Source organism: Arachis ipaensis, chromosome B10, assembly GCF_059453495.1.
Source record: "Arachis ipaensis isolate K30076 ecotype BB chromosome B10, ASM5945349v1, whole genome shotgun sequence".
Lineage (NCBI taxonomy): Eukaryota > Viridiplantae > Streptophyta > Magnoliopsida > Fabales > Fabaceae > Arachis > Arachis ipaensis.
This window is the reverse complement of record NC_142435.1, coordinates 3031755-3058241: the sequence shown is the minus strand read 5'-3', so window position 1 is coordinate 3058241 and position 26487 is coordinate 3031755. Positions and strand designations below refer to the sequence as shown.

General features: G+C 33.9%; 2 protein-coding genes and 1 pseudogene across 3 annotated transcripts in view; 2 read left to right on the top strand and 1 right to left on the bottom strand.

Moving 5' to 3' along the window:
* Window positions 1-26487, top strand: part of LOC107621764 (fasciclin-like arabinogalactan protein 11 pseudogene) — a 94629-nt pseudogene that overhangs the window by 48750 nt on the left and 19392 nt on the right. The window lies entirely within an intron of this gene.
* LOC107624521 (uncharacterized) lies at window positions 2366-3517 on the bottom strand. Its single transcript, XM_016327016.3, has one exon. The coding sequence runs from the start codon at window positions 3462-3464 to the stop codon at window positions 2565-2567; it is 900 nt and encodes a 299-aa protein (XP_016182502.1). The 5' UTR covers window positions 3465-3517; the 3' UTR covers window positions 2366-2564.
* On the top strand, window positions 19845-21325 carry LOC107623360 (pyridoxal 5'-phosphate synthase subunit PDX1.3). Its single transcript, XM_016325588.3, has one exon. The coding sequence runs from the start codon at window positions 20073-20075 to the stop codon at window positions 21000-21002; it is 930 nt and encodes a 309-aa protein (XP_016181074.1). The 5' UTR covers window positions 19845-20072; the 3' UTR covers window positions 21003-21325.

Below are 26487 nucleotides of genomic sequence, written 5' to 3'. Positions count from 1 at the left end.
TTTCGAAGAGGATTCTGTTGACTTGTTGAGATTAGCAAATAAGGGGTGTGTTTGGTTTGACTTAAAATTTTAAAAATATATAAAAATTTAAAATAGTTTCAAAATATTTAATCTTAATTAGTAATTTTATTTTTTATAAGATATTTAGCAGTTTAAAATTCAATTAGATATTGGTGAAAACTCAAGTGCAGTCAACTTCACACTTAAAATTGATATTTAAGAGCAATTAAATAATTTGACTTATTTAACTAAATTTTCATAAAACTGCTCTTAAATATCAACTTCACCTCAAGCCATCTTCCCCTGAGTTTTCACCTTAGATACAGTCTAACTTCTTTTTTGTTTAACAAATTTAGTTAGGTTTAGTTTTCAACTTTTGATGTTGACAACACACACAGCGAAGTTCCAGCGGTAGAAAACTAAGCTTTTTCAGTTCCATCAATCTCGGAATGAATCTGTGATACTCTCACTCTCACCGAGTTCAAAGCTCTGATCTTTCATCATCCATGGCGTTGTTCTCTCTCTTGAACCGCAACCAATGTTCAATTTTTCTTGTTATTCTTCTCTTGCACAGTACTATGTACAAACCGTCTTGCCAAACTCGAGGGGTATTAGGGTACACCAGCAACTGTGGGGAGCACGTGGTGCAGTCTCAGTGTTCTCGGAACACAAGGTGCAGTTGGTGTACCAGCGAGGTTCTTGATGACATGTGCTTCACTAAAGCTGAAGCGTGGAGGTTGCCCCACCAAGTTTACTCTTGTAGGTTGATCCGGTGAGACATCCATTCCTGTTTTTTCCTATTATCTATCTGCATTTCGAGATTGTGCCATTGATGTGGCAACTCCTTTCTATTCTATTAATTGATACAGTAAATATTGTTGTAATTGTATTTGTAAGGGTAACTTGTTGTAATTGTAATTGTAACTGTAATTGTAACAGTATTTCTATTTTTTATCATTGTGGTTGTATATTCATTCAATCTATGATTTGTCAAATTGACATAATGGGAGTGATGTATAAATTTGATCTTTGATTTGTGTATTATATTTCGTTGCCGGTAAAATCTTAATATTTTAGAAGAAATTGACTGTATTTAGATCTGATGATTTACCAAGTCCAAACACACCTTTACCAACAATGCATGATGTGTGTAAAAGTAAATGAAAGTGCAGTTAGTCTAAATTTGGGTGTGTCGTGGGTGTGTTTGTGTGCACGCTGTAAAGTGATAGTAAGTGTTGTGAACTGATGAGAGTGCATCGTGATTGAAGTGAGTGTGATTGCAGTGAGAATTCAAGTCTGTGAAGTTTCCTATGAGTGTAGTGAGTATATGTTGTAATCTAAAGTTTACAAATAAATAAAATCCATACTCTTAGTGTCTGCTTTTCTGATAGTGCAGAATGCAGATAGTGCTTGGTATGATTGTAAACATGAGGAGTTCAAGTTAAGTCTAAACTGTAAACGAATTGTTAAACTTCATCTTAAGTTAGTATAAGAAAGAGGTTGTGGTTGCGACATGTGATAAAAAAACTTCGTCCCAAGTTATGAAAAACCAACAACCCAGGGTTACAGAATCAGAGATATATTGAACAATATTGGAATCAATGTGCCAGAATTCTCTATTCATGTGTCATCTTTAAGACAAGTCTATGATTTCTTAGAAGGTTCAATATTTGCTTCTACCTAATTATAACTTATATCCCTATCCCTAATCGTGTTTCTTGGATAAGTTCTTAGATGATCTATGATCTTGATATTTCTCCTACCCTGTGCTGCTGTTGTAATTGTATCACTTCTGTTACGACTTACAACATTTCGACACGACTTAAATTTGGCGAATTTCATCCTGATTCCCCTCTTTTGTGATACATTGATCTCTCTTCACGATGAATTTTACTGAACCTCCCAAGTGGATCATTATGGTAGAATATAATGTTGCTAATCCAAAGCGAATTGTCCTCTTAATTTCTTCACTAGCTATATAGGTACCTTGAGTGTACAAAATAGTTACTTGTGTGATTTTGCCCCCTAACTTGCTGTGTGGTTATTAATACATTGACGAAATACTTTGCATGCTTCCTGTCTTATGCTATCAGTGCTGGAGGCTATGGTGTTTCTTCAACCAAGAAGAGCGCAGTCGAAAACAATGCAATGGAGAAAGACAGCAAGAAATTTCGTTTAGGCACTCGATTATCAGTTTCAACTAGTTGGGGGATTATCATGCGGAACAGTAGAGGATTAATGTTCCTTAACATTAACAAGTTACAACTTAGCAGTGATAGACAAGAAAATCTGCCAAATTCGGTTTCAGTCATGAGTGTGGTTGTGACTTAATATGGCAAAAATCTGAAATAAATTGCAATGATTCGAAGTAATGATTTTTTATTTCCAAGCTTTAAACACATGGAACAAGCTAAGTAAACATAACAATGAAAAAATATAGGATGGTAATACAACACTTTGGCAATACCTATTTTTACTTTCACCTCACTAATCAGGAATCACATTGAACAAATCATTGTTCAACTGACACTCAAACGAAGCAAAGAAAAAGAAAAGGGGAGTTGCTAATGATGCTGCAATTTGATGGGATAGTAGTGACTGATAGCCTCTCTCGTATCATCAAAGCAATCGCAAGCATCAAAGAACTTTCTAAGCTTCCAAAGCTCAGTGTCCCAAAGATTATCAATAAAAGGCTTTATCATGATCGCATTTTCGGGTTGTTTCGAGAATGAGTTCGGGTTATCGTCTACTATCACAACCCGATCCAACTCCCGACCCGTTTCCGACAGATCCTTCACCAACCTCCCGTCTACCGGCCGGCACGAGTCCCGGTAAAGCCTGTGCGACACGTACCGGTTGTCCTTATCAAGCCTGTCAAGCACCAGCTCCGCGTACTCCCGCAGCGCCGCCGTGAAAATCACCACCTCGAACTTCGCCGCCAGCGCCGACAGAAACTCCTCCAAGCCGGGACGCTTAAGGACGTAGAACTCAATCTCTGCGCCGTCGATCACCGGCCTCACGACGAAGTCGTAATGCTCCGGCGCCGGCGAGGGCTTGGAGTGGACCAGAGTCTCGTCCAGGTCGAGGAACACCGTCTTCCTTCTCCGGTGGGACGGCTGCGGCGGAAGGTGGCAAATCTTGGTGCTATCGACGTCTTGGAAGGATAAGGTTTTACGAACGGATGCGAAGGGATCCTCGGAAACTTGGAAGTCCAAATCGTTGGGCGCCGGTGCTGTTTTGGTCTTCTTGAGGAGTTTGTACGGAACGTTCTTGTTGTTGTCTTTGATCTTGTGGTTTGGGGTGAGTTTGGTGAGTAGCCTGGAAATGCGGCGGTGGATGGAGGCGAGGATGGCTGTGGAGGCGGTGACCGCTTTTCTCAACGGCGATTTCTTCCGCCAGCTACGGCGGCTTCCGCGGAGGTCCTTTAGCGATTTAATTGTTGTTTTCTTTGCCTTTGAAACCATTGTGTTTATTTCTTCTTCTTCTTCTTCTTCTTCTTCTTCTTGGTATGGTTGTTTTTCTTTTGGAGATGAAAACACAGAAGAGAGGGATGAATGTGTTTGATTTAGATAGCGTGATTTTTAAACCTTGGTACGGCGCAACGGTCACCACTAGGTTCGGAACCGAAGCTACGTTTCTTGCCCTTTTTGTTGTTTTGGGCTTATTATTACTGCCTTTCTTGTTTGTTAATTGGATAATTCTTATGGGATATCATTTTTGTTTCGTTCGTTACAACTTACTACATTTACTTCTTTCTTTTTTGGTTTTATAATGCGGTTGTTATACTGTATTAGTGTATTATACTATTATGAACCACTTTTGTGTTGTCACCTTTAATTTGTTTTTTCTTTTGTTAAAGTAGCTTTATGTGTCTTCTCACAACCATATCTTTTTTTTGAAAGTTTTTAAGTATATCAATATACTGCTGTTTTAATAAATTTTAATCATTAATTAAAAATTATTAAAACAAAAATGTATCAATACATTTTAAAATTTTTCTATCTTCTTAGTTATATAAGTTGCTTTTTTTTCGTAAATAAGGAAACAGAAAATGTGTCTAAACAAGAAATTGATTATGTTAATATCTTCTTAGAATCCAGACAAGCATAAATCAATTGAAACAATTAAGCTAACTAAGAAATGCCACAAAAGCATTTAACTAACATCTTCGTCTTTGTTAATTAAAAGAAAAAATTGTAACGATACCTAATTACACTGTTATTCTTTAAGCGATTATCTAATTTAGTTATTACTTAAAACAAAATACCGATTAGGAGGTTAGAAGTTTTCATTTCTAGTTAAAATTGTTCCTTTTTTTTATCATATCATTTACGCACACTCTATTTATGAGTTCTTAGTCCACTATTTCCGGTGATACTCGAATCCAAATTCGTAGTTCATGAAACTTACATATTTGCTACTAACCTTAGAGCCTTATCAGAGTCAGAATTGTTCGAATACTACAAAGTAGTTCATGAAATAATAACCAAACTTGATTTTATTGTTTTAGATTATGTTGATGTTGTGGAATCTACATTATTTTATCTTTTTTAGAAAAAAAAATCCATTTCATTGATCAAGAAATACACAACTATATATATGTGTTTTATCGATTTTTAGTAAATCGAAAGTGGTTTGATATCTCTTAGTCTGGGAGCAAAATTTATTTCTCTTGTGAGTTTCAATTTTTAAAAATGTATCAAAATGATCTTTTGATTGGACAAAACAATAAAAGAAAATCTGAAAGATAAACAAAGTAAACTTGAAAATAAATTGACTGAAATTAAAATAAGTGGCATTAAATTTAAATAAAACGGTAAATTGTCTTCGATAAAATCGAAGGACTTTTGAAATCGAAAACAAAGTGCTGAAATTTAAAGGAAAACAAGAAAAGTAAACATTGCTTGAAAAGTAAATTTGCATAAAAGTAAAGGTTACAAAAAATTTAAATGAAAAATAAAAACAGTGGAAGGAATCCTACAAAAAAAAAAAACTCTTAGCAAATTCAGGAATACGCTGGAGATATGAATGTACGAGAGTGTTTTTTGATAAAAGATCCAAACCCTTGTTTCTTCGATCTTCCCCTTATTTATAGAAGTTTTCAACCAATCAAATTCAAGTGTAACTCCCACGTGCATTAATCTTTGAATAATCGTTCTCGCTTTTTTGTACAACGTGGGTAACTGCCGATTCTCAACTCCGCAAGTTCCTTTCTGTCGATCAAGATTGTTGAGTTAAGAAATTAACTAACATAAATGATTATGACAAATATTAGATTATTGGGCTAATTACCCCATTAGTTTTGATTATTTTGGTGTTATGTTGTAGGCCAAAAATCAATATAAAGCAGCAGCCCAAGTGGATGAAAAATATAAACAAGGCTGGTGGGCTAAAATCCAAAGGAAGCCCAAAGAAAACAAAGCAAAGAAATCAACGGGCTGATTGAAAAGATCCGATCCAAGCCCGATAGCAAGCAATTCCCTCCCATTTGCTTTCATCAAAAGCAACGTTCACTTTCTCCCTCTTGGTCAAAAATCAGAGAAGTAAGAGAGAGCTTAGTTCCTAAGCTATTCATAGAAGAAGAAAGAAAGAGAAAGTTTAATCAAAGAAAGCAAAGGTCTAATCACCCAAATCAAACCATCAAACTGAGTCAAAAGTTAAAGGTGATTTATTTCCATTTGCATGCATGTTAATTTCTTCACTCCTTCTCCAACTTTCTGCGATACCATTTTTGGTTAAATGAAGAAAGGAGTCTCTGTTCACCACTGCTGTAAATCTATGGTCAAATTTGTGTCTTGGGGACCAAGTAGCATTTCAATGGCTTAGATCTGGGTTTACCATTGAAAAAGTGAGTTGACTCGAGGGTTGACCTTGGAGAGAGCAACTCAGCAACATGCAAGGAGATACAAAAGAAGATTTTTCATCATTCTGAAGCCAAGAAGAGATAACCAGTATTTTGAGGTGTATGTTCTGAGAAGAGTTCTCTGAAGAAGTTCATCAACTTGGACAGTGCTTCCTAGTCAAAGGAGCATTCTGCCAGAATGAGGAACTAAATCAGAGGCAAGCGAATCTGGTTTATCACATAGCAAAGAGGCTGTTGAAGCATTAATCTCCTTCATGTTTTACAGATTGTAATTTTCTTTTCAATGTTTATCTTTCTGTAATTTTTTGAGGTAAAAGGCTGAATGAGAGAGTTCTTGAAAAAGCCTAAGAGTGGAAAGAGGCAGAGAGAAACACATGAGTGAAAAGTCTAGAGTGATTTCAGATTTCTTTAGGTTGATTCTGTGTCTTGTATCTTATACCAGTGAGGTACCTATTTCTTAGTTGGGTGAACACTAAGAGTGAAGAGTTATATATTAGCATTACCAAGTCAAGTTAGGTTAGAACTTGAGTGTGGAAGGATTGTGTCAATCCTGTAGAATTGGTGTATGTAATACTTTAACTATAGTGAAAATTCCACCCCTGTTGTGGTGGAGACTGGATGTAGGTTGTATTGCACAAAGCAACCGAACCAGGATACATGATGGTGTCAGCTTCTCTCTTCCCTGCTCTGTTCTATTTTCTGATATTCATGAGACAAAATGAAATTGTCTCATAAATTTTCCGCTGCTGAGTTCAAACGGATTTAGATTGAAAGTTTATTTTAAAAGGGTTATTTCATTAAAGTAAAAGAAGGTCATAGATTCAACCCCCCCTTTTCTAAGCCTTCTACAACCTTCAATTGGTATCTAGAGCCAAGATCTCAAGAATCAAGCTTAACCACTTGGAACAAAGGTCCAATGGCGAACAACTTGGGTACAACCACAGTTGCCTACGCTCTAATTGAAGGCCAGTCAAACAACAGGCCATCCTTCTTCAACGAGAAGAAATATGCCTTCTGGAAAGAGAGGATGGGGGATCTTCATTCAATCCATTAACTACAACATATGGAAGATTGTTGTAAGCGGTCCCAAGATTCCAACAAAAACAAGTGCTGATGGAGTGGTGACTCCAAAAGAAGAAGCTTAATGGAATGATGACGACAAGAAGAAAATGGAGCTGAATTCTAAATCCATCAACCTTCTTCACTGTGCTATCAGTTTTGAAGAGTACCAAACGGTGTCTAGATGCAAGACAGACAAAGAAATCTGGGAGAAACTCCAGGTTACACACGAAGGCACTAAACAAGTAAAAGAAACGAGGATTGATATACTGTGAAAAGAGTATGAGATGTTTAATATGAAGGATGGAGAAAGCATTGATGAAGTGTTTGAGAGATTCTCAATCATAATCAACAACCTTGATGCTATGGGTACAACCTACTCAGAACAAACCCTAGTGAGAAAACTCCTTAGAAGCCTCACAAAGGAATGGGAAACTACTGCCACTGTCCTAGCCGAGAGCAATAACCTAAGTCCTATAACCTATGATGAGCTGAGAGAAAAACTCCTTGCCTATGAAGTCACACACACAAACCCGAACTCAAAGAAAAAGGGAATAGCCCTCAAGTCAAAAATAGAATCAAAAGAGAGTGAGCCTAGTGAGCATATTTCAGATGATGAACTTATGTTTTTTGTTAGGAGACTTAGAAGGATAATGAAGAACAAAGGCAAATACAAGGGTTCAAGCTCAAAGGATTACAAGAAGGACTTGAGTAAGGTGACTTGTCATCATTGCAAGGAGGCTGGACATTTTAAGTTCAACTGTCCAAAACTCAAGAAGGAGGACAAAGGAAAAAAAGAAAAGAAGAGAGTGCTCATAGCATTTTGGGAGGATCTTGAGAATGACTCAAATGAGGAAGAAGATTCTGAAGGTGAAGATAAAATTTACTTCATGGCTGGTAATGATCATCTTGATGAGGTAAATTACTATGACTTGTCTATAGATTATTTACATGCTATAATTGATGATCTTATACTAAATTCTTCAAAACTGCTGGATAAATACACTAAGTGTAAATCTGAAAAAGAAATATTGAAAGCTGAAAATGAATTTTTGAGAGAAAGGGTGAAGGAAACTGAATGTGCTTTAGATATCATTGAAGAAAATAGATTTCTAAAATCTGAACTTGAAAAACTAAAAGGAAAGCACATTGTGGATCCTTCTCATGAACTTATTGCTGAAAATGAAAGATTAAATGAAATGATTAAGAGGCTGAATGGTGACTTAGCAAAATTTGCTCAAAGTTCTAGTAACTTGGACAAATTACTTGCAAGTCAAAGATCATTATTTGAAAAATCTGGTTTGGGTTATGTAACCAAAGAAAGTGCAATTTTTAATGATTCATCTATGAAATTTGGGGCTTCTTCATCAAAAACTAAATCCACATCCAACAAATCTGGTATTGGATATGTTCCTACACATGAGAAGAAATTTGATGAAGTTTACACAAGTGAAACTGAGCCATCACCAAAAACCAAACCTACATCAAATAGGTCAGGTCTGGGATACATTTCGAATGATGAGGTTGCTTTCGAAAAACCACAATTTCACAACAAAATCTCATATTCGAAAAGTCCAAATATTTTAAAAAATTCTGGTTGGAACACTTTTGCAAAGAGGAACAATCACAACAAAAATCAGTTTGTCAAAAGAAATGCACCTCTTCTAAAAACCAGAAAATTTCAGTCCTTTAATCATTTCCAGCACAATAACTCACCTCAATTTTAGCGATATACATAAGAAAATCATTGTTTTAACTGCAAAAAATTTGATTACTCATATTCACAATATTTCATTGAAAAGAGAATTGTGGGAAACCAAATTTACAATGTTGTTTGTGATTTCAATGCACTTGGGCAACCAAGATGGGTTAACTTCAAAGGATCTAAATTAATTTGGATACCTAAGATTACTTGAAGTTTTTAATGCAGATTTTACCTAGCATCCAAGAACAAAAGGGATATGTGGTACTTGGATAGTGGATGCTCAAGGCACATGACTAGAAGGTCAACTTTCTTCATCAAACTAAACAAGTATGATGGAGGTTTTGTGACTTTTGGAGATGACGAAAAAGGTAAAATAGTTGCAGTTAGAAAAATAGGTAATAATCACTCCACTTTCATTGATGATGTCTTTTTGGTAAATGGTTTGAGGCATAATCTTTTGAGTATAAGTCAATTATGTGATTTGGGTTATTTGGTGACTTTCAAAAGACTTGAATGTTGTGTTGTAAATGAAAAGACAAATGACGTGTTGGTTGTTGCTAAGCGTTGTAATAATGTGTATGGACTTACCCTTGATGAACTAAATGACAAAATGTAGCTTGTTTTCATTCCAAAGAATCTGAAAAGTGGCTATGGCATAAGAGATTGGGTCATGCAAGTATGTTTCAAATAAATAAACTTGTCAAGAAATGATTAGTAAGAGGTCTTCCTTTGATAAGGTTTGACAAAGACATTACTTGTGATGCTTGCCAAATGGAAAAACAAACAAAAAGTTCTTTTAAATCAAAGGAAGACATCTCTACTAAAAGACCACTTGAATTGCTACATATTAATTTATTTGGTCCAACAAGAACTCAAAGCTTAGGTGGTAAACATTATGGTTTAGTGATTGTGGATGACTATTCTAGGTTTGGTTGGGTTTTATTTCTTGCACACAAAAATGAAGCCTTTTCGGCCTTTGAGGTTTTTAGCAAGAAAATTCAAAATGAAAAGGATTTAAAAATCTCTTCTATAAGAAGTGATCATAGAACTGAATTTGAAAACCAATTTTTTGAATCTTTTTTTGAGGAATTTGAAATATCTCACAACTTCTCTTGTCCAAGGACACCACAATAAAATGATATTGTGGAAAGAAGAAATAGAAGCATTCAAGAAATGACAAGGCTATGCTTTGTGAGAGCAATGTTCCAAAATTTCTTTGGGCTGAAGCGGTTAACACAGCTTGCCACATTTTAAATAGAACCATCATAAGGAAATTCTTGAAGAAAATCCCTTATGAACTTTGGAAAGGCCTCCCACCAAACTTAAACTACTTGCATATCTTTGGATGTAAATGTTTTTTCTTTAATAACAAAGATAATTTGGGAAAATTTGATCCAAAAGCATATGAGTGCTTATTTGTAGGATATTCCACAACTAGTAAAATATATAGAGTTTATCATCAAGATGCTAGAATAATTGAGGAGTCCATACATGTTACATTTTGTGATAGTAACTAGGTTCAAAGTATTTTGGAAGGCTGTGATGCAGGAAATCAAGCTCAAAAGGACAATGAAACAGCACAAAATCATGAAAAAGAAAATTCTGGACAATCTGAACCAGAAATTACAGTTGCTGAAAATTTAAGAGACAATTCTGTTTTGTCTCATGAATCTGAAGAAAATTCTGAAACCACTAGTTTCCTGAATTCCTTGGTGACTGAATCTGCCTCCAAGTCTACCAGACCTCGGGAATGGAGATTCTTGAAGAATTATCCTGAGGAATTTGTCATTGGAAACGTCTCTCATGATGTTAAGACTCGGTCTTCAACTAGAAAGGCAAATGAAGAATCAAACATGGCTCTTCTCTCTCAAATGGAGCCTCAGAATGTCAAAGAAGCCCTTAATGACCTTTCTTAGATAAAGGCAATAGAAGATGAGCTTCTTGAATTTGAGAAGAACCAAGTGTGGACATTGGTTCCAAGGCCAAATGGAAAGAAAGTGACCGGCACCAAGTGGATATTTCGGAACAAGCTAGGAGAGGATGGTAGCATTGTAAGAAACAAAGCAAGGCTAGTGGCACAAGGATATGACCAAGAAGAAGGAATAGACTTTGATGAATCCTTTGCCCCTGTTGCCCGAATGAAAGCCATAAGACTTCTCTTAGCTTATGCTGCTTTTTGTGATTTTAAATTATATCAAATGGATGTGAAATGTATATTCTTAAATGGTGTGATAGATAGAGAAGTATATATGGAGCAGCCACCAAGTTTTGAAAATAAAGAATTTTTCAACCATGTTTTCAAATTATCAAAAGCTCTCTATGGGTTGAGACAAGCTCCCAGAGCTTGGTATGAGAGACTTAGCTCTTTTCTTTTGAAAAATAGTTTTCAAAGAGGCACCATAGACACTACTCTATTTATCAAGAATTCTAATGATTCTTTCATTCTAGTCCAAATATATGTTGATGACATTATTTTTGGATCAGCCAATGAATCCCTTTGTACTGAATTTGGAAAACTCATGACAAGTGAATTTGACATGAGTATGATGGGTGAACTTAATTTTTTTCTTGGGCTACAAATTAAACAAACTAAAAATGGTATTTTCATTTATCAAGAGAAGTATGCCAAGGAACTAGTTAAGAAATTTGGTATTGAAAATGCCAAACCCATGGGAACCCCATGCACCCTAATTCAAAATTAAATAAGGGAGAAATTGAGAAAGATGTAGATGAGACTAGGTATAGAGGAATGATTGGCTCTCTTATGTACTTAACTTCCTCTAGACTCGATATTGTGCAAAGTGTTGGAATGTGTTCAAGATTCCAATCTAAACCAAAAGAGTCTCATCTTTCTGCAGTTAAGAGGATCATTAGATATGTTCATGGCATATCCAATTTTGGTCTTTGGTATCCTAAGATTGATGATTTTTCTGCAGTTGGTTATTGTGATGCAGATTTTTCCGGTGATAGAGTTGATAGAAGGAGCACATCAGGCTTATGTTGCTTCTTTGGAAAGTCTTTGAATATTTGGTCAAGTAAGAAGCAGTCAACAGTGGCTTTATCCACTGCAGAGGCTGAGTATATAGCTGCTTCTTCTTGTTGTTCTTAGCTTATGTGGTTAAAAACACAGCTTGCTGATTACAAATTAAATGTTGAAAATATTCCCTTGTTGTGTGATAATATGAGTGCCATTAATATTTCTAAAAATCCAATTTTGCACTCTAGGACTAAACATATTGAAGTGAGATTTCACTCAATAAGAGAACATGTTCAAAAAGTAGATATTAGCATTCAATTTGTTAAATCAAAGGAGCAATTAGCTGATATTTTCACTAAACCACTAGCTGATGACATATTTTGCTTGCTTAGGACTAGTCTAGGGATTTTAAGCTATGATTCATTGTTTGAAAGTTGCTGATGTGTTTGTTGGAGTTTTTGTCTCATATACAGGTATGAGACAATTCTAGGCAAATGAAGAACCTTCTCTCTAAACAGCATTCTCTGGCCTTGTTGCACATGTTGAATCATCTGGGCCGACCCTAAAATTCAGATTCTGAGTGGTTCAATATGCTTCCTTAAACACAACCATCTCTGGGACCAATGAGTGTTACATGTGATGGTCCAATGTGTTTCCTTAAATTCTTGTGATTTTGTGTATTGTCTTTAGTGAAAAAGTTTTATTTAAATCAGTTTTTATTCTTTTAAAATATTTATTTTTCTCAAATCAAAACACTTTTTCATGATGTCAAGTCTTGTTGGTTGATTTACAAAATCTAAAAAAGAAAGGTTTTGAGTTTGTTGATAATCTCATTTTTCTGTACTGGAACCATCTTTTTTTAAAATAAAAAATTTGATTTACCCAGTTTTAGTCAATGAATTTTATGCAAACATGACTTACCATGAGGGGACTGTTCATTCCTATGTAAAAGGCCGTGACATAATTCTGAATAATGAAACCATCAGTGATTTTCTGAAATACACTAATGTTGGTGCATGTGCCTATACATCTGGTAAGTGGGATGAAGGGGTAGGTCTCTCTTTCAATGATGCTCTGGCCTATATATGTGAACATATTTCTTTGATTGATGACATCACTCCAACTCACAAAGCCTTGGGTTACACTCGTGCTCAATTGCACTGCATAGTGAACCCTATCATCCTTCCTCAGAGTGGCTCATACTAAAGGGTATCTTACACTGACACTCATGTTTTGTATGCTATTCTCACAAAAACAAAAATCTCTTTTGCTTATTTAATGGTAAGATATATGTTTGATTCTGTTAGAAGTGAGAAAGATAAAGCCCTTCCTTATGGGATGTTCTTAATCTGTATTTTTGAACATTTTGGTGTTGACTTGTCAAATGAGTTATATGAAACTAGACACTCTTATCTAAAAGGAGGTGGTTCAGTAAAACAGCATAAGGGGCCTACTCGCACTGAAAGAGTTGTGCTAGATGATGAAGATGATGAGTTCATTCCTGAGGAATCTCCTCCTCCTTTCACTGAGGAAACTTCCATCTCTACTGGACAAAAATCTGCTCTATTTAATGTTGTCAAAGACATAGTCCAGGAGTTTGTCTCCCAATCTAATCACATTTTTGCCATGAGTAAGGAACAAAGGAAACTAGCAAGCAAGCATGAGAATTTCCTCTGGAAATCAAGAGATAGAGTGACTGTTTTCATGAAGTTTATTGATAACCTTCAACAAGATGAGGATCCTGCCACTGATGCTGAAGAGGAAGCTGATTTAGAGGGAAATGGTTCAGATGCCTAGAATTGTCTCATGAAGCTACTGTTGTCTGCTCACTTTTGTCTCATGAAAACTGTCTATCTTGTTACTTTTGAACTTTCTTTTTGTTAGTTCGGATTACTATAATACTTTAACTACTGTTGCATTTACTTTAAATTAATTTGATGTTTTAGACTGTGTATTAACGCTTCCTTGCAAGTTTTAAGGTGTAGATTTTAATTGTTTTTTATTATGCTCCATCCTTGATGACAAAAGAGGGAGTAATAGCATGAGCATCAGCAGCATGTGAATATGTGATTTTTAAGGGTGAATGATCTTTTATGAAGTTTTACTACTGAATTTTTGTGAAGCTTTATTGTGTTTTTTATTGCTACTGCTACAATGTTTTTTTTTTTTTTTTTGCATGAAAATTTGATTTGAAAATTTTTGCAACTACTGTGATTTTTGGCATGAAAACTGGAACTTGCTTTATATGATATGTTGCTAGTTTGCCCTTGTTAAACTTCATACTCTGTTTTGATGCTGAATTAATATGTTATACTGGGCTAAACTTGTGTTGTTGGTTATGTAATATCCCTTAGTCAAGTTGTATTGTGTACAACTCTTTATTGTATTCTCTACAAGTATAACAATCAGGAAGGAAGAAAAGAGCATAAATATAGGGGGAGCTATCCTTGAAAAAAAAGGGGGAGCAACACTAAAGCAAGTGACAAAAATTAAAGGGAAGTCTCTCAACTAAATTTAAAATTCAATTTCTTTGGTTAATATTTCAATTATGTTTATCATCAAGGGGGAGATTGTTGAGTTAAGAAATTAACTAACATAAATGATGATGACAAATATTAAATTATTGGGCTAATTATCCCATTAGTTTTGATTATTTTAGTGTTATGTTGCAGGCCAAAAATCAATATAAAGCAGCAGCCCAAGTGGATGAAAAATATAAACAAGGCTGGTGGGCTACAATCCAAAGGAAGCCCAAAGAAAACAAAGCAAAGAAATCAACGGACTGATTGAAAAGATCCGATCCAAGCCCGATAGCAAGCAATTTCCTCCCATTTGCTTTCACCAAAAGCAACGTTCACTTTCTCCCTCTTGGTCAGAAATCAAAGAAGTAAGAGAGAGCTTAGTTCCTAAGCTATTCATAGAAGAAGAAAGAAAGAGAAAGTTTAATCAAAGAAAGCAAATGTCTAATCACCCAAATCAAATCCATCAAGCTGAGTTAAAAGTTAAAGGTGATTTATTTCCATTTGTATGCATGTTAATTTCTTTACTCCTTCTCCAACTTTCTGCGATACCATTTTTGGTTAAATAAAGAAAGGAGTCTCTGTTCACCACTGCTGTAAATCTATGGTCAAATTTATGTCTTGGGGACCAAGTAGCATTTTAATGGCTCAGATCTGGGTTTACCATTGAAAATATTTTTTTTATTGATGTCATGAGGCTTTCGGTCAAGAAAGGGGGTTAGAACCAAAGTTCCTAATTTGAGAAAAAATGGAAGAAAGTGAAAAAGTGAGTCGGTGAAGCACACAGCTCGAGGGTTGACCTTGGAGAGAGCAACTCAGCAACATGCAAGGAGATACAAAAGAAGATTTTCATCATTCTGAAGCCAAGGAGAGATAACCAGTGTTTTGAGGTGTATATTCTGAGAAGAGTTCTCTGAAGAAGTTCATCAACTTGGACAGTGCTTCCTAGTCAAAGGAGCATTCTGCCAGAATGAGGAACTAAATCAGAGGCAAGCGAATCTGGTTTATCACATAGCAAAGAGGCTGTTGAAGCATTAATCTCCTTCATATTTTATAGATTGTAATTTTCTTTTCAATGTTTATCTTTCTATAATTTCTTGAGGTAAAAGGCTGAATGAGAGAGTTCTTGAAAAGCCTAAGAGTAGAAAGAGGCAGAGAGAAACACACGAGTGAAAAGTCTATAGTGATTTCAAATTTCTTTAGGTTGATTCAGTGTCTTGTATCTTATACCAGTGAGGTACCCATTTCTTAGTTGGGTGAGCACTAAGAGTGAAGAGTTAGGTATTAGCATAACCAAGTCAAGTTAGGTTAGAACTTGAGTGTGAAAGGATTGTGTCAATCCTGTAGAATTGGTGTATGTAATACTTTAACTATAGTAAAAATTCTACCACTGTTGTGGTAGAGACTGGATGTAGGTTGTATTGCATAAGGCAACTGAACCAAGATACATGATGGTGTCAGCTTCTCTCTTCCCTATCTGTTTTATTTTCTGATATTCATGAGACAAAATGAAATTGTCTCATAAATTTTCCGCTGCTGAGTTCAAATAGATTCAAATTAAAAGTTTATTTTAAAAGGATTATTTCATTAAAGTAAAAGAAGGCCATAGATTTAACCTCTCCTTCTCTAAGCCTTCTACAACTTTCAAGGATCATCGACTGAGCTCCACCTCTTCTCTTCGAAAAATATGATTTTGATGATAAAAATTATATTCCCCGAAAAGATATTGCGCCTCGATCTCATGTCTTCAAAATCGTATTTTTTCGACTAACAAATTGTTTACTTAGGATTAATGCGCTCTTTTTCGATACCAATTGAAAATGAAATGTTTAATCCTATTTCGCTTGACTTTCCAAACGCATACAATACATTTGATTTTAAATGCAATTTAATAATCGTCCATTTATTCGTGCTCACTCTAGCACGTTCTCTACTAATAACCAATAACCGTCTCTTTCCCTTTTACTTTTACTTCTTAAAAAAGTTTTCTCCTTTTTCAAATTTTTAAAAAAGTGAAATATAAAACGGCAAAAAATTTCACTTACCTTCCTTACTTTCACTTAACAAAATTCTCACCGTCACAACGTTAACTTTTCATCTTTATCTTCTCATTCTTCTTTCCAAATTCATCTCCTTTCTGACAACAATGACTTCCCCCCAAACTCCAAGAACCTTAACAACTCAAGACAAAGGTAAGGGTGTTTTGACTGAAACGCTCGCACAATCTGATTGAAAATACTAACCTGATTCAATGACACTATTATTGAAGATTCTAAAAATCTTACATATGATAAAAGAATACTTATCCCTTTTCTGTTGAAGATGATACCTACTGTTTCATCGGCCCACTACAGACATTTGAAGAATCCAAAGAAAAAAAAAGTCCAAATCTTCCCAAGTGTCGAAGGGGAGGATCATCAAACAGCCTCTTTCCATAGCACCTCTCACCGAGACTAAAAAATCATTCATAAATAATCTTAAAATCACTTCCAAAAATGTTGATTTCCTTACTTGGTACCAACGACTCGAACCAGTAAAAAACGAGGCTTGGAGAGTGCAAGGTATTCACGAGCTTCTTCGCCTGTCTCATTTTTACCCAACTAACTATTATTGGATGATTGGTGCTGCATTATGTTTTTGGAATAAAATCACAAAATTTTCAACTCCATTGCGAAATGGTTGGACCTATACTGTTTGATGTAATTGTCATTATTGGACTCTCGATGTGGTCAATTCTATAGTTATATTTGACACAAAACCTACTAAATCTTATAAGATCATTCAAAAAAATTCTTATGGTGAGGCAGTTCTGTCACCAATGACAAAAATATGACCTTTTTGTATTTTGTAATATTATTAAAAGAATTGTCTGTAAATAGTGTTATTTATTTAAATAGTTAACTATTTTAAGTTTATTGGATAGATAATTTAATTAAATTTATTAAATTATTTAATAATTTTTAAATATTAATTTTACGTGAAGATAAATGTATGTGAATAAATAAAGTGCGATGTCCAAAAATATCTTGAATATAAATATGCAACTTCCTTGCTACTCAAGGAAGCAATGGACAAAACTGATTTCGGTTACCAAAAATTAACACTACAATATAAACCATAAAGCAAAGCTGAGAGCGACGGCGCATAGATTCAGTGACAAAGATCTTTTTAGTGAAATAAGATGGTGGCTTGGTCTAAGGTGAGTCAAAATTTAAATGCAAATGGTGATTTGGTGAAAGAAAATCGACATTGTTATCTCTTGGTATTGGTCACTGAGGCCGCATGATGATGCAAATAAGACAATGAATCAATTGAATAATACACTTCTTAAAGTTTTATGAGGTAGCAAAGTAGGAGGGAGAAAAAGAAGTTTTAGTTGATTAATATATATTAAGATTATTATTAGTACAAAACCTTATTTTTTTATAAATATGTAATAAATGTTAAAAACTTAAATTTTACTTATCTTCTATAAAGTTTTTTAATTAATAAGTTTAATATATATTTTTAAAATATATTATTTAAATTTTAAAAATTATATTAGTACGTAATAGCGTATACATAAACAAGTGGAGGTGGAAGACAAGTTGAACCCAATCTCTTAGTTAATTATTAATATAAATAAATATAATAATTTGCATAGCATTGGTTATATTTTCCGTGGGGGAGGATGAAAGTTAGAGATTGAAAACGAACGGCTCCACTGCAGCCTTTATCTCAGCCTTTTTAGACAAAAAATTATATGTAATTATTTTTATATAAAATTAATAATTAAAAATTATTAAATAATAATTTAGTTAAATTTATTAAATTATTTAATAATTTTTTATTATTATTTTTATATAAAAATAATTGTATATAAATTTGTACTTTATTAAAAATAAAAATATTAATTGTTATATATATCTTATGTATATTAATATGTGTTATTTTATATTTTATATCTATGTTATATAAATAATTATTTTTTATATACAGCTAACATAATTAAAGTTTTATATATAGCCATTATTTTATGTTGAGTGATTTATGATTCATACTTATTATTTGGGAGTCTTTTGTTAATATTAAAAAGTGTACGAAGTTAGTCCCACATTAAAGTGAGCATTTTATAAGATAAGAAACTCATTAACTTACTGCTCTAAGGTTTTGTGTTGGATGTAATGTTTTCTCATTTTATTTTATTTCACTTGATTCTTACTGAAATTTTTCGGGTGGTCGAGAACTCTCCATGGCGGCTAATACTTTTAGTTAGAAAATCTTTTATTTATTTTTTAGTTTATATTTCCTATAAGAATCTCCTTCTTTTCTTTTTTTTTTTCTTTTTTATCAAAGATAAGAGACTCGAACTCGCAATCTCTTAATTGAGTATGGGAAGACTATACCATTTGAGTTATTACTCATTGGCCTATATTTCTTTACATACGTCTAATTATATTAAAAAATATTATGTATATATAAAAATTAGCTACTAAATTAATTAATATATTTGTATATAAATATATATGATGTTTAACTTATTTGGATGACTATTTTTTATACCCACATAACATGATTAAATTATATATTAGCTTAGATGTCCTCATCTTTTTTATTATTTGCTAATGTATTTGATTAGTTAACCTAACCCAAGTCGCCACAAATGGCAGTAGAGAATATCACAGTGCTCAAATTTATTTATTTATTTTATTATATATATAAACAAAAGCATTTCTGTTGGCCCAGGAAATGCCACCATGCCTTAATTAGAAAAAACTGTCGTGGTTTCCCCTTTACATATGGTTGCCGCCCATGATTTGTGTCTTCCTATTCAACATAAAAATTATAATTCTTAATATTAAGGTCTTGGTTAAAAATGTAGAAATAGATCTAATATTGCAATCCATGCATATGTCAAAAATCTTGAGAGCAGCAATTTATGCTCAGATGAGTTATAGCTCAAATGACATAATTTTTTTATACTCAAAAGTTGCGGGTTCAAATCTTCTATCTTTAATAAAAAAAAAAAAAACAATTTATGCTCAGACGTCCTAGTTGTGCTACTTGTTAAGCAACTGCGTTTAGTTGTAGAGACTAAACAAAAATAGAGAAACTCAATGTCTTTGGAAAAAAATAAAATGACATGAATGAATTTCTTAAATAATAAAAATCCTGGATTTTCTTACATCACTTTTAAGGTTGGGGAAGCAGGAATAATGATAAAAGAACAAACGATAATCCAATGGAGATACGACGTGAACTTATTGCAAAATGTATGCTTAGCAGTTAGCATGTGTAAAGTACTTTAGATTGAAGGTACCCTTCCAAATGTGTGTACTATTGCTTACTGTGATTTTTTGCTTGGTTGGCCTAATAAATTTGAATTTAGATCCTTTAAAATAAAAAATTAATAAAATAAAAAATTAAAATTTATAATTTATATCATATGTAAATTTTATTATCCTAATTAAAAATAATTAATTTTTTACTTTATTATTTTATCAATTTATTTATTATAAAAAGGTTTAATCCGATCAAATAAATTTAGGTCCAGTTACGTTGTTATAGAAAGTCTATTTGGATTTTAATTAGTTTTAAATAAAAAATTAAGATGAATTGTTCAGCGAATTGAGTTCAAACACTGAGAATATCCTAATATTTTATAGAATTATAAATGATTATAAAAGTATATAGTAAAATAGAAAGTTGATTAAAAAAAAAGTGATAATTATGATGATCACATATATAGAAGGAGAGGAATGCGTGGCCATGTTTGATTAGGCAGGGTTGAAGGCAAATGAGGCATCGAGATACGTGAGTGTTGAAACACTACTTAAACCCCCCAAGGCCCCAACCCCATCCCTTCATTCGTTACCCTTTCAGAAACACACAACACACACACACTAACAAGATAAATAAAAAGAAACTCACACACACAGTCTCTAGCCCTCTGTTATTTCTGCGCTACCAATGGAAGGTTCTGGTGTAGTAACCGTTTACGGTAACGGCGCTATAACGGAGACCAAGAAGTCCCCCTTCTCCGTCAAGGTCGGCCTGGCCCAGATGCTACGTGGCGGCGTCATCATGGACGTCGTTAACGCCGACCAGGCCCGCGTTGCCGAGGAGGCTGGCGCCTGCGCCGTCATGGCCCTTGAGCGTGTGCCCGCTGACATCCGGGCTCAGGGCGGTGTGGCCCGCATGAGTGACCCTCAGCTAATCAAGGAGATCAAGCAGGCCGTCACCATACCCGTCATGGCCAAGGCCCGCATCGGCCACTTTGTCGAGGCCCAGATCCTTGAGGCCATAGGCATCGACTACGTCGACGAGAGTGAGGTTCTCACTCTCGCCGACGAGGACAACCACATCAACAAGCATAACTTCCGCATCCCCTTCGTCTGCGGCTGCCGCAACCTTGGCGAGGCCCTCCGCCGCATCAGGGAAGGCGCCGCCATGATAAGGACCAAGGGAGAGGCTGGAACAGGCAACATCGTCGAGGCCGTACGCCACGTGAGGTCCGTCATGGGCGACATTAGGGTTCTGAGGAACATGGATGATGATGAGGTCTTCACTTTCTCGAAGAAGATTGCTGCCCCCTACGATTTGGTGATGCAGACCAAGCAGCTTGGCAGGCTTCCCGTTGTGCACTTCGCCGCCGGAGGTGTGGCCACGCCGGCTGACGCCGCGCTCATGATGCAGCTGGGATGCGACGGGGTTTTCGTCGGCTCCGGGGTTTTCAAGAGTGGTGACCCGGCCAAGAGGGCGCGGGCTATTGTCCAGGCCGTGACGCATTACAGTGACCCGGAGGTGCTGGCGGAGGTCAGCTGCGGGCTTGGGGAGGCCATGGTGGGCATCAACTTGAACGACGACAAGGTCGAGAGGTTCGCCAACAGGTCGGAATGAAAGTAAGTTAGGGTTTGCTGCAATTGGATCTTTTGAAGAAGAAGAAGAAGAAAGAAAAAAGGGTTTTTACTTTTTCTTAATTAATCTTTTTTCTAGTGTTGGTAGCTGTTGTTATTCTTAATTGTCATGATAATAAGGTTATTATTGTGTTTGTTACTGGGAATTTGATGTTTGGGACAATTTTAGGGGAGGAAAAAGAATGCAATTTGGGAGTTGTAAGAGGGGATACTTGGTTGGTCTGAACGTTGGATGGTAAGGTGTTTGATCAAGTATGTCTATTTACGTTGCTGCATAAATTATAAGCATTCTTATTTTGAATATTATCTTTGGTGTTAGCCTTGCTCTGTTTATAAATTATTCTTTATGAACTGAACTGAGCTGATATAGAACTGCTTCATTGGTTAATTTGTGTGGTTGATGAGACTATGAGAGAATGTTTGAACTTTGAACCATATACAAAATGAGTTCATACTTGAATTGGTTCAGCTAGGGCTTGGCTGGGTTATAATGTGTAAAATTATTGGTTTATTTTAATTTAGAATGGTTAAACTAGGTTGTAAGTGTGTAGGATGCTTGGTATCTCTGGAATTGTGATAGGGAAGTGACGTTTTCTGTGTGGCGGCTGTGGAGAATGTTGGATGCTGAAAGCTATGCTCCTTAATGACACTTTACTATGTTGTACAATCTGTAAATTCATGTTTTAACAACCAAATAAGGTGTTTTACCCAAAACATTTAGCATTTGTATTTTATGATTATTTTGGTATATTGTTTACCTTGCACTATACTAGTTACCTAGATTGAGCTATGTGAAGAAAATTCAGGAACTGCTAGCTGCTTTCCAAAGCTAATTGAAACAAAATACCAGATTCTCTGTTCATATTTCATGGTAGCTTTGTTAGAATCATGTTGATGTAATGTTAAGTAATTATAGCTTCTCATCTTCCTAACTTGTATTCTTTTGGTAATGTTGAATTCATCTACCAAATTTTGCTGTCATTTAACTGAATTTGGGAGTTATGGTAAAATATTTGCCAAAGTTTTCTACTCTACCTGTTCATTACAGAAGCTTTTGGAGTTTTGGCTTCTTACTCTCCCTTGCATTTGTTTACTTGTGTGTTACTTTTTTATTTGGTCTCTTTATATCTGTTACTTTAATAGTTTAATTGCATTCGATGTTTTTTTTTAATTATTAAATCATAAAAATATTATTATAAAAACATTTTGGGTCATAACACGTTTCAATCTTAGCCATTAGTTATAATTATAGTGTGCCGAGGTTCTGAATTTCTGAGTATACTATAAAATAAATGTGTGTAGAGTTGTTTGCTTGTATCCTACAAAGACAAAGATTATGAGTCACATAATTAGCTGTGGACAACATCGGCAACTAGACCTTCAAATACAATTGGTAGCAAACTTAGCAGCATGAAGATAGAAACCCGGATAAGATCTAGTACCACATGCACAGAGCAAGTAGTGCATCTAAACAAATTGCACACTGACACAAATTATAATTTGTGTGAGAGCATACGTTTATTATTTGTGTTCGAGACATGAAAATTATATATATATATATATACTTTGTCCAAATAATAACTTAAATAGGCATGTGGCATTCATAATTGTTACAACTTACAACATCATTTAGGTGGAATTGAAAAACAGAACAAGGGTATATTCCCTGGGCGATGCAGAAATTTCTGAGAATCGAATTATTTGAATGTATTTTATGTAGTAAATTTTATGATACTAAATATATTAGCTCCTAATAAATTATTATTTTTCTATGGCATCCCAAGTCTCATACATTTTTATGTCGCATACAAATAATTGAAAACCTTGCATAATTCATTATTTTTGTTTTTGGTCGATCTGCATATTTTATTTTTCCTACATAATTTATTATTATTATTATTTCTTTTTTTTTTGGTAAGAATTTATTTTTTTTTTTTTTTTGTCGGTAGATTGGATACACTCCTTACATACTTACCAATTTGAGATGGAGAGGGGACGGAATGCTGTGTGAGCTATGGCCCATTGGCGAATTTATTATTTATCTGAACCAGTTAAGCTAGTGGTTCAGCTTCTTAGTAGAAGCCCAGAATGGTTTGGACTCTTATTGATGCATTGTATATATTATACACTCTGAGAATTCCACATAAGGCATTAAAGATTGGACCTATTCCAAAGTAGAACTAAGTTGGGTTGGGCCTATTTAATTAGTACCGATGAATCCAATTGGCCCAAAATGATAGAACTTCTTGTACTTCTCCTTTGATACCATTTTGCAAGTCCTAAGCAATACATCACATGATCACAAATTCACAATGACTCATGCGAACACTCAAAATATTTAAAGGCAACAAAAAATGAGAGAGAAATTAAATGTGAAATTAAAGGCAACAAAAAATGAGGGGTAAAAAACCTTAATAAGCCAAGTCAAGAATCATGTAACGTAAATACGCCAAAACGAAAATCGTTTCAGCAATAAGCCAAATCATATTTTTATATAATTCGAACCATGCTGGTTCGAATTCCATTTCTACATAATTCGAACCAGCTTGGTTCGAATTATACACAAACACATGCATACACGTAATTCGAACCAGCTTAGTTCGAATTACACACAAACACACGCACACACTAATTCGAACCAGCTTGGTTCGAATTACACATAGTAATTCATGGTATAATTCGAATTATGCTGTTAAAAAATTAATAATTTATTTAAAAAAAATTATTAAAAAAATTAATAATTTAAAAATAAAAAAATATATATTTTTATTTCATACGTTAAAAAAAGCTAACAAAATATTTAATTACGAGACTTCTTTAAAATATTAATGAGCTATCAATTCGAATTCCATACAATACTTTTCTGTCCATTTTTAATAGTTCATGAATATTTTTTAATAAATTTTTTTAATAAATTTTTTTAAATTATAGTACAAAAAATATTTTATCCTATGCAAAACAATTTAAAAAAAATGGCTTAAAAAATGTTAGGAGTACTATAAAAATTTGTAATGTTATAATAACTTAGGTAAATACATGCATGTACTCAAATTTTAAATAAAATACTCTACATAGTCAATAATAATTTAGAAATGAAAGAAAATATTTTATTTCATACAAAATAATTAAAAAATATATTTTATTCTATACAAAATAATTTTAAAAAATGGCTTAAAAGATGTTATGAGTACTATAAAAGTTTGTAATATTCTAGTGATTTAGGTAAATACATGATAAAAATATTTTTTCTTTAATTTCTAAATTATTAGTGACTATGTGGAGTATTTCTTTAATGTCCTAAGTCATTAGGACATTACAAATTTTTATATTACTTCTAACATCTTTTAAGCCATTTTTTAAATTATTTTGCATAGAATAAAATATTTTTTTGTGGTATAATTTAAATAAATTTATTAAAAAATATTATCGATTATATCATAAAAAAATATTTTATTCTATGCAAAATAATTTAAAAAATGGCTTAAAAGATGTTATAAGTACTATAAAAATTTGTAATGTCCTAATGACTTAAGACATTAAAGAAATACTCCACATAGTCACTAATAATTTAGAAATTAAAGAAAAAATAATTTTATCATGTATTTACCTAAATCACTAGAATATTACAAACTTTTATAGTACTCATAACATCTTTTAAGCCATTTTTTAAAATTATTTTGTATAGAATAAAATATATTTTTTAATTATTTTGTATGGAATAAAATATTTTCTTTCATTTCTAAATTATTATTGACTATGTAGAGTATTTTATTTAAAATTTGAGTACATGCATGTATTTACCTAAGTTATTATAACATTATAAATTTTTATAGTACTCCTAATATTTTTTAAGCCATTTTTTTAAAATTATTTTGCATAGGATAAAATATTTTTTGTACTATAATTTAAAAAAATTTATTAAAAAAATTTATTAAAAAATATTCATGAACTATTAAAAATGGACGGAAAAGTATTGTATGGAATTCGAATTGATAGTTCATTAATATTTTAAAGAAGTCTTGTAATTAAATATTTTGTTAGCTTTTTTTAACGTATGAAATAAAAATATATATTTTTTTAATTTTTAAATTATTAATTGTTTTAATAAATTTTTTAAATAAATTATTAATTTTTTAACAGCATAATTCGAATTATACCATGAATTACTGTGTGTAATTCGAACCAAGCTTGTTCGAATTAGTGTGTGCGTGTGTTTGTGTGTAATTCGAACCAAGCTGGTTCGAATTATGTGTGTGCGTGTGTTTGTGTGTAATTCGAACCAAGCTGGTTCGAATTACGTGTGTGCATGTGTTTGTGTATAATTCGAACCAAGCTGGTTCGAATTATGTAGAAATGGAATTCGAACCAGCATGGTTCGAATTATATAAAAATATGATTTGGCTTATTGCTGAAACGATTTTCGCTTTGGCGTATTTACGTTACATGATTCTTGAAATGGCTTATTAAAGTTTTTTACCCAAAAATGAGAGAGAAATTAAATGTGAAAGGAATTGGTACCTCCTAAAAAGGAAACAGATATCGCGGGTCGCGACATCCATTATTTTATTAGCGCCTTTATTTGTTTTCCAAATTAAATTAGTGCAAAGTATACTTTTGTGGGCTAATTTTTTTTGATATGACATCAACTGTGGTGTAATGCTGGGTTATGGAACTATGGGGAGTTTTACACCGGTGTGGCGGTGTTCAGGTGAAGAGAAGTAATCAGACGGTCCGATTTATTGCAGCTGAAAAGGGACACAAATCGGACCGTCTGATTTGTGGATCATGAAGGGCAGTGCATGGAAATCGGATCCACCAATTTCATGCTTAACGTTCAGATTTTTCTTTTGCATAAGGAAATTGGACCCAACCATTTCTTGGCAAGATGGAAAAAAATTTTGGAGGCCATGAAATCGGACCCAACGATTTCTAGGTGCCACACTCCAGTCAAGCACCCTGCACCCCCATAGTGCAGTTATACACCACCACTAACCCAATATCAAAAATAAAAAAGTGTACTTTTGTGTATCCAAAAATGAATTAAATTCCAAAATAATTTATGAGATTGTCGTGCACTAAAATCATTTCTAAGATTTTAATTGCACTAATTACATTCCTGAAATTGACAAAAGTGTATCACGTTAGTCCTTGATCTATTTTTCATTAACGATGTGATGGCATGGTGGCTTGATGACGTGGGCTGTTAGTGACACATGTCACTCTATGGTTTAGCCACGTGTAATGGTATGATGATGTGTTGACCAATGACACATGACATGCTGATGTGGATGGTTGTGCCATATGTCACAATGTTATTTGGTCACGTGTCTGTTTGTGTCACGTGTCGCAACAGTATTCGTCCACATGTCACCCATTATGTCGCCATTGTAGATGCACCAAATTAGTCCCTCACTTTGCATTATAAGTGACTCATTTTAATCCTTGAAATTGAATGTCGTGCACCAAAC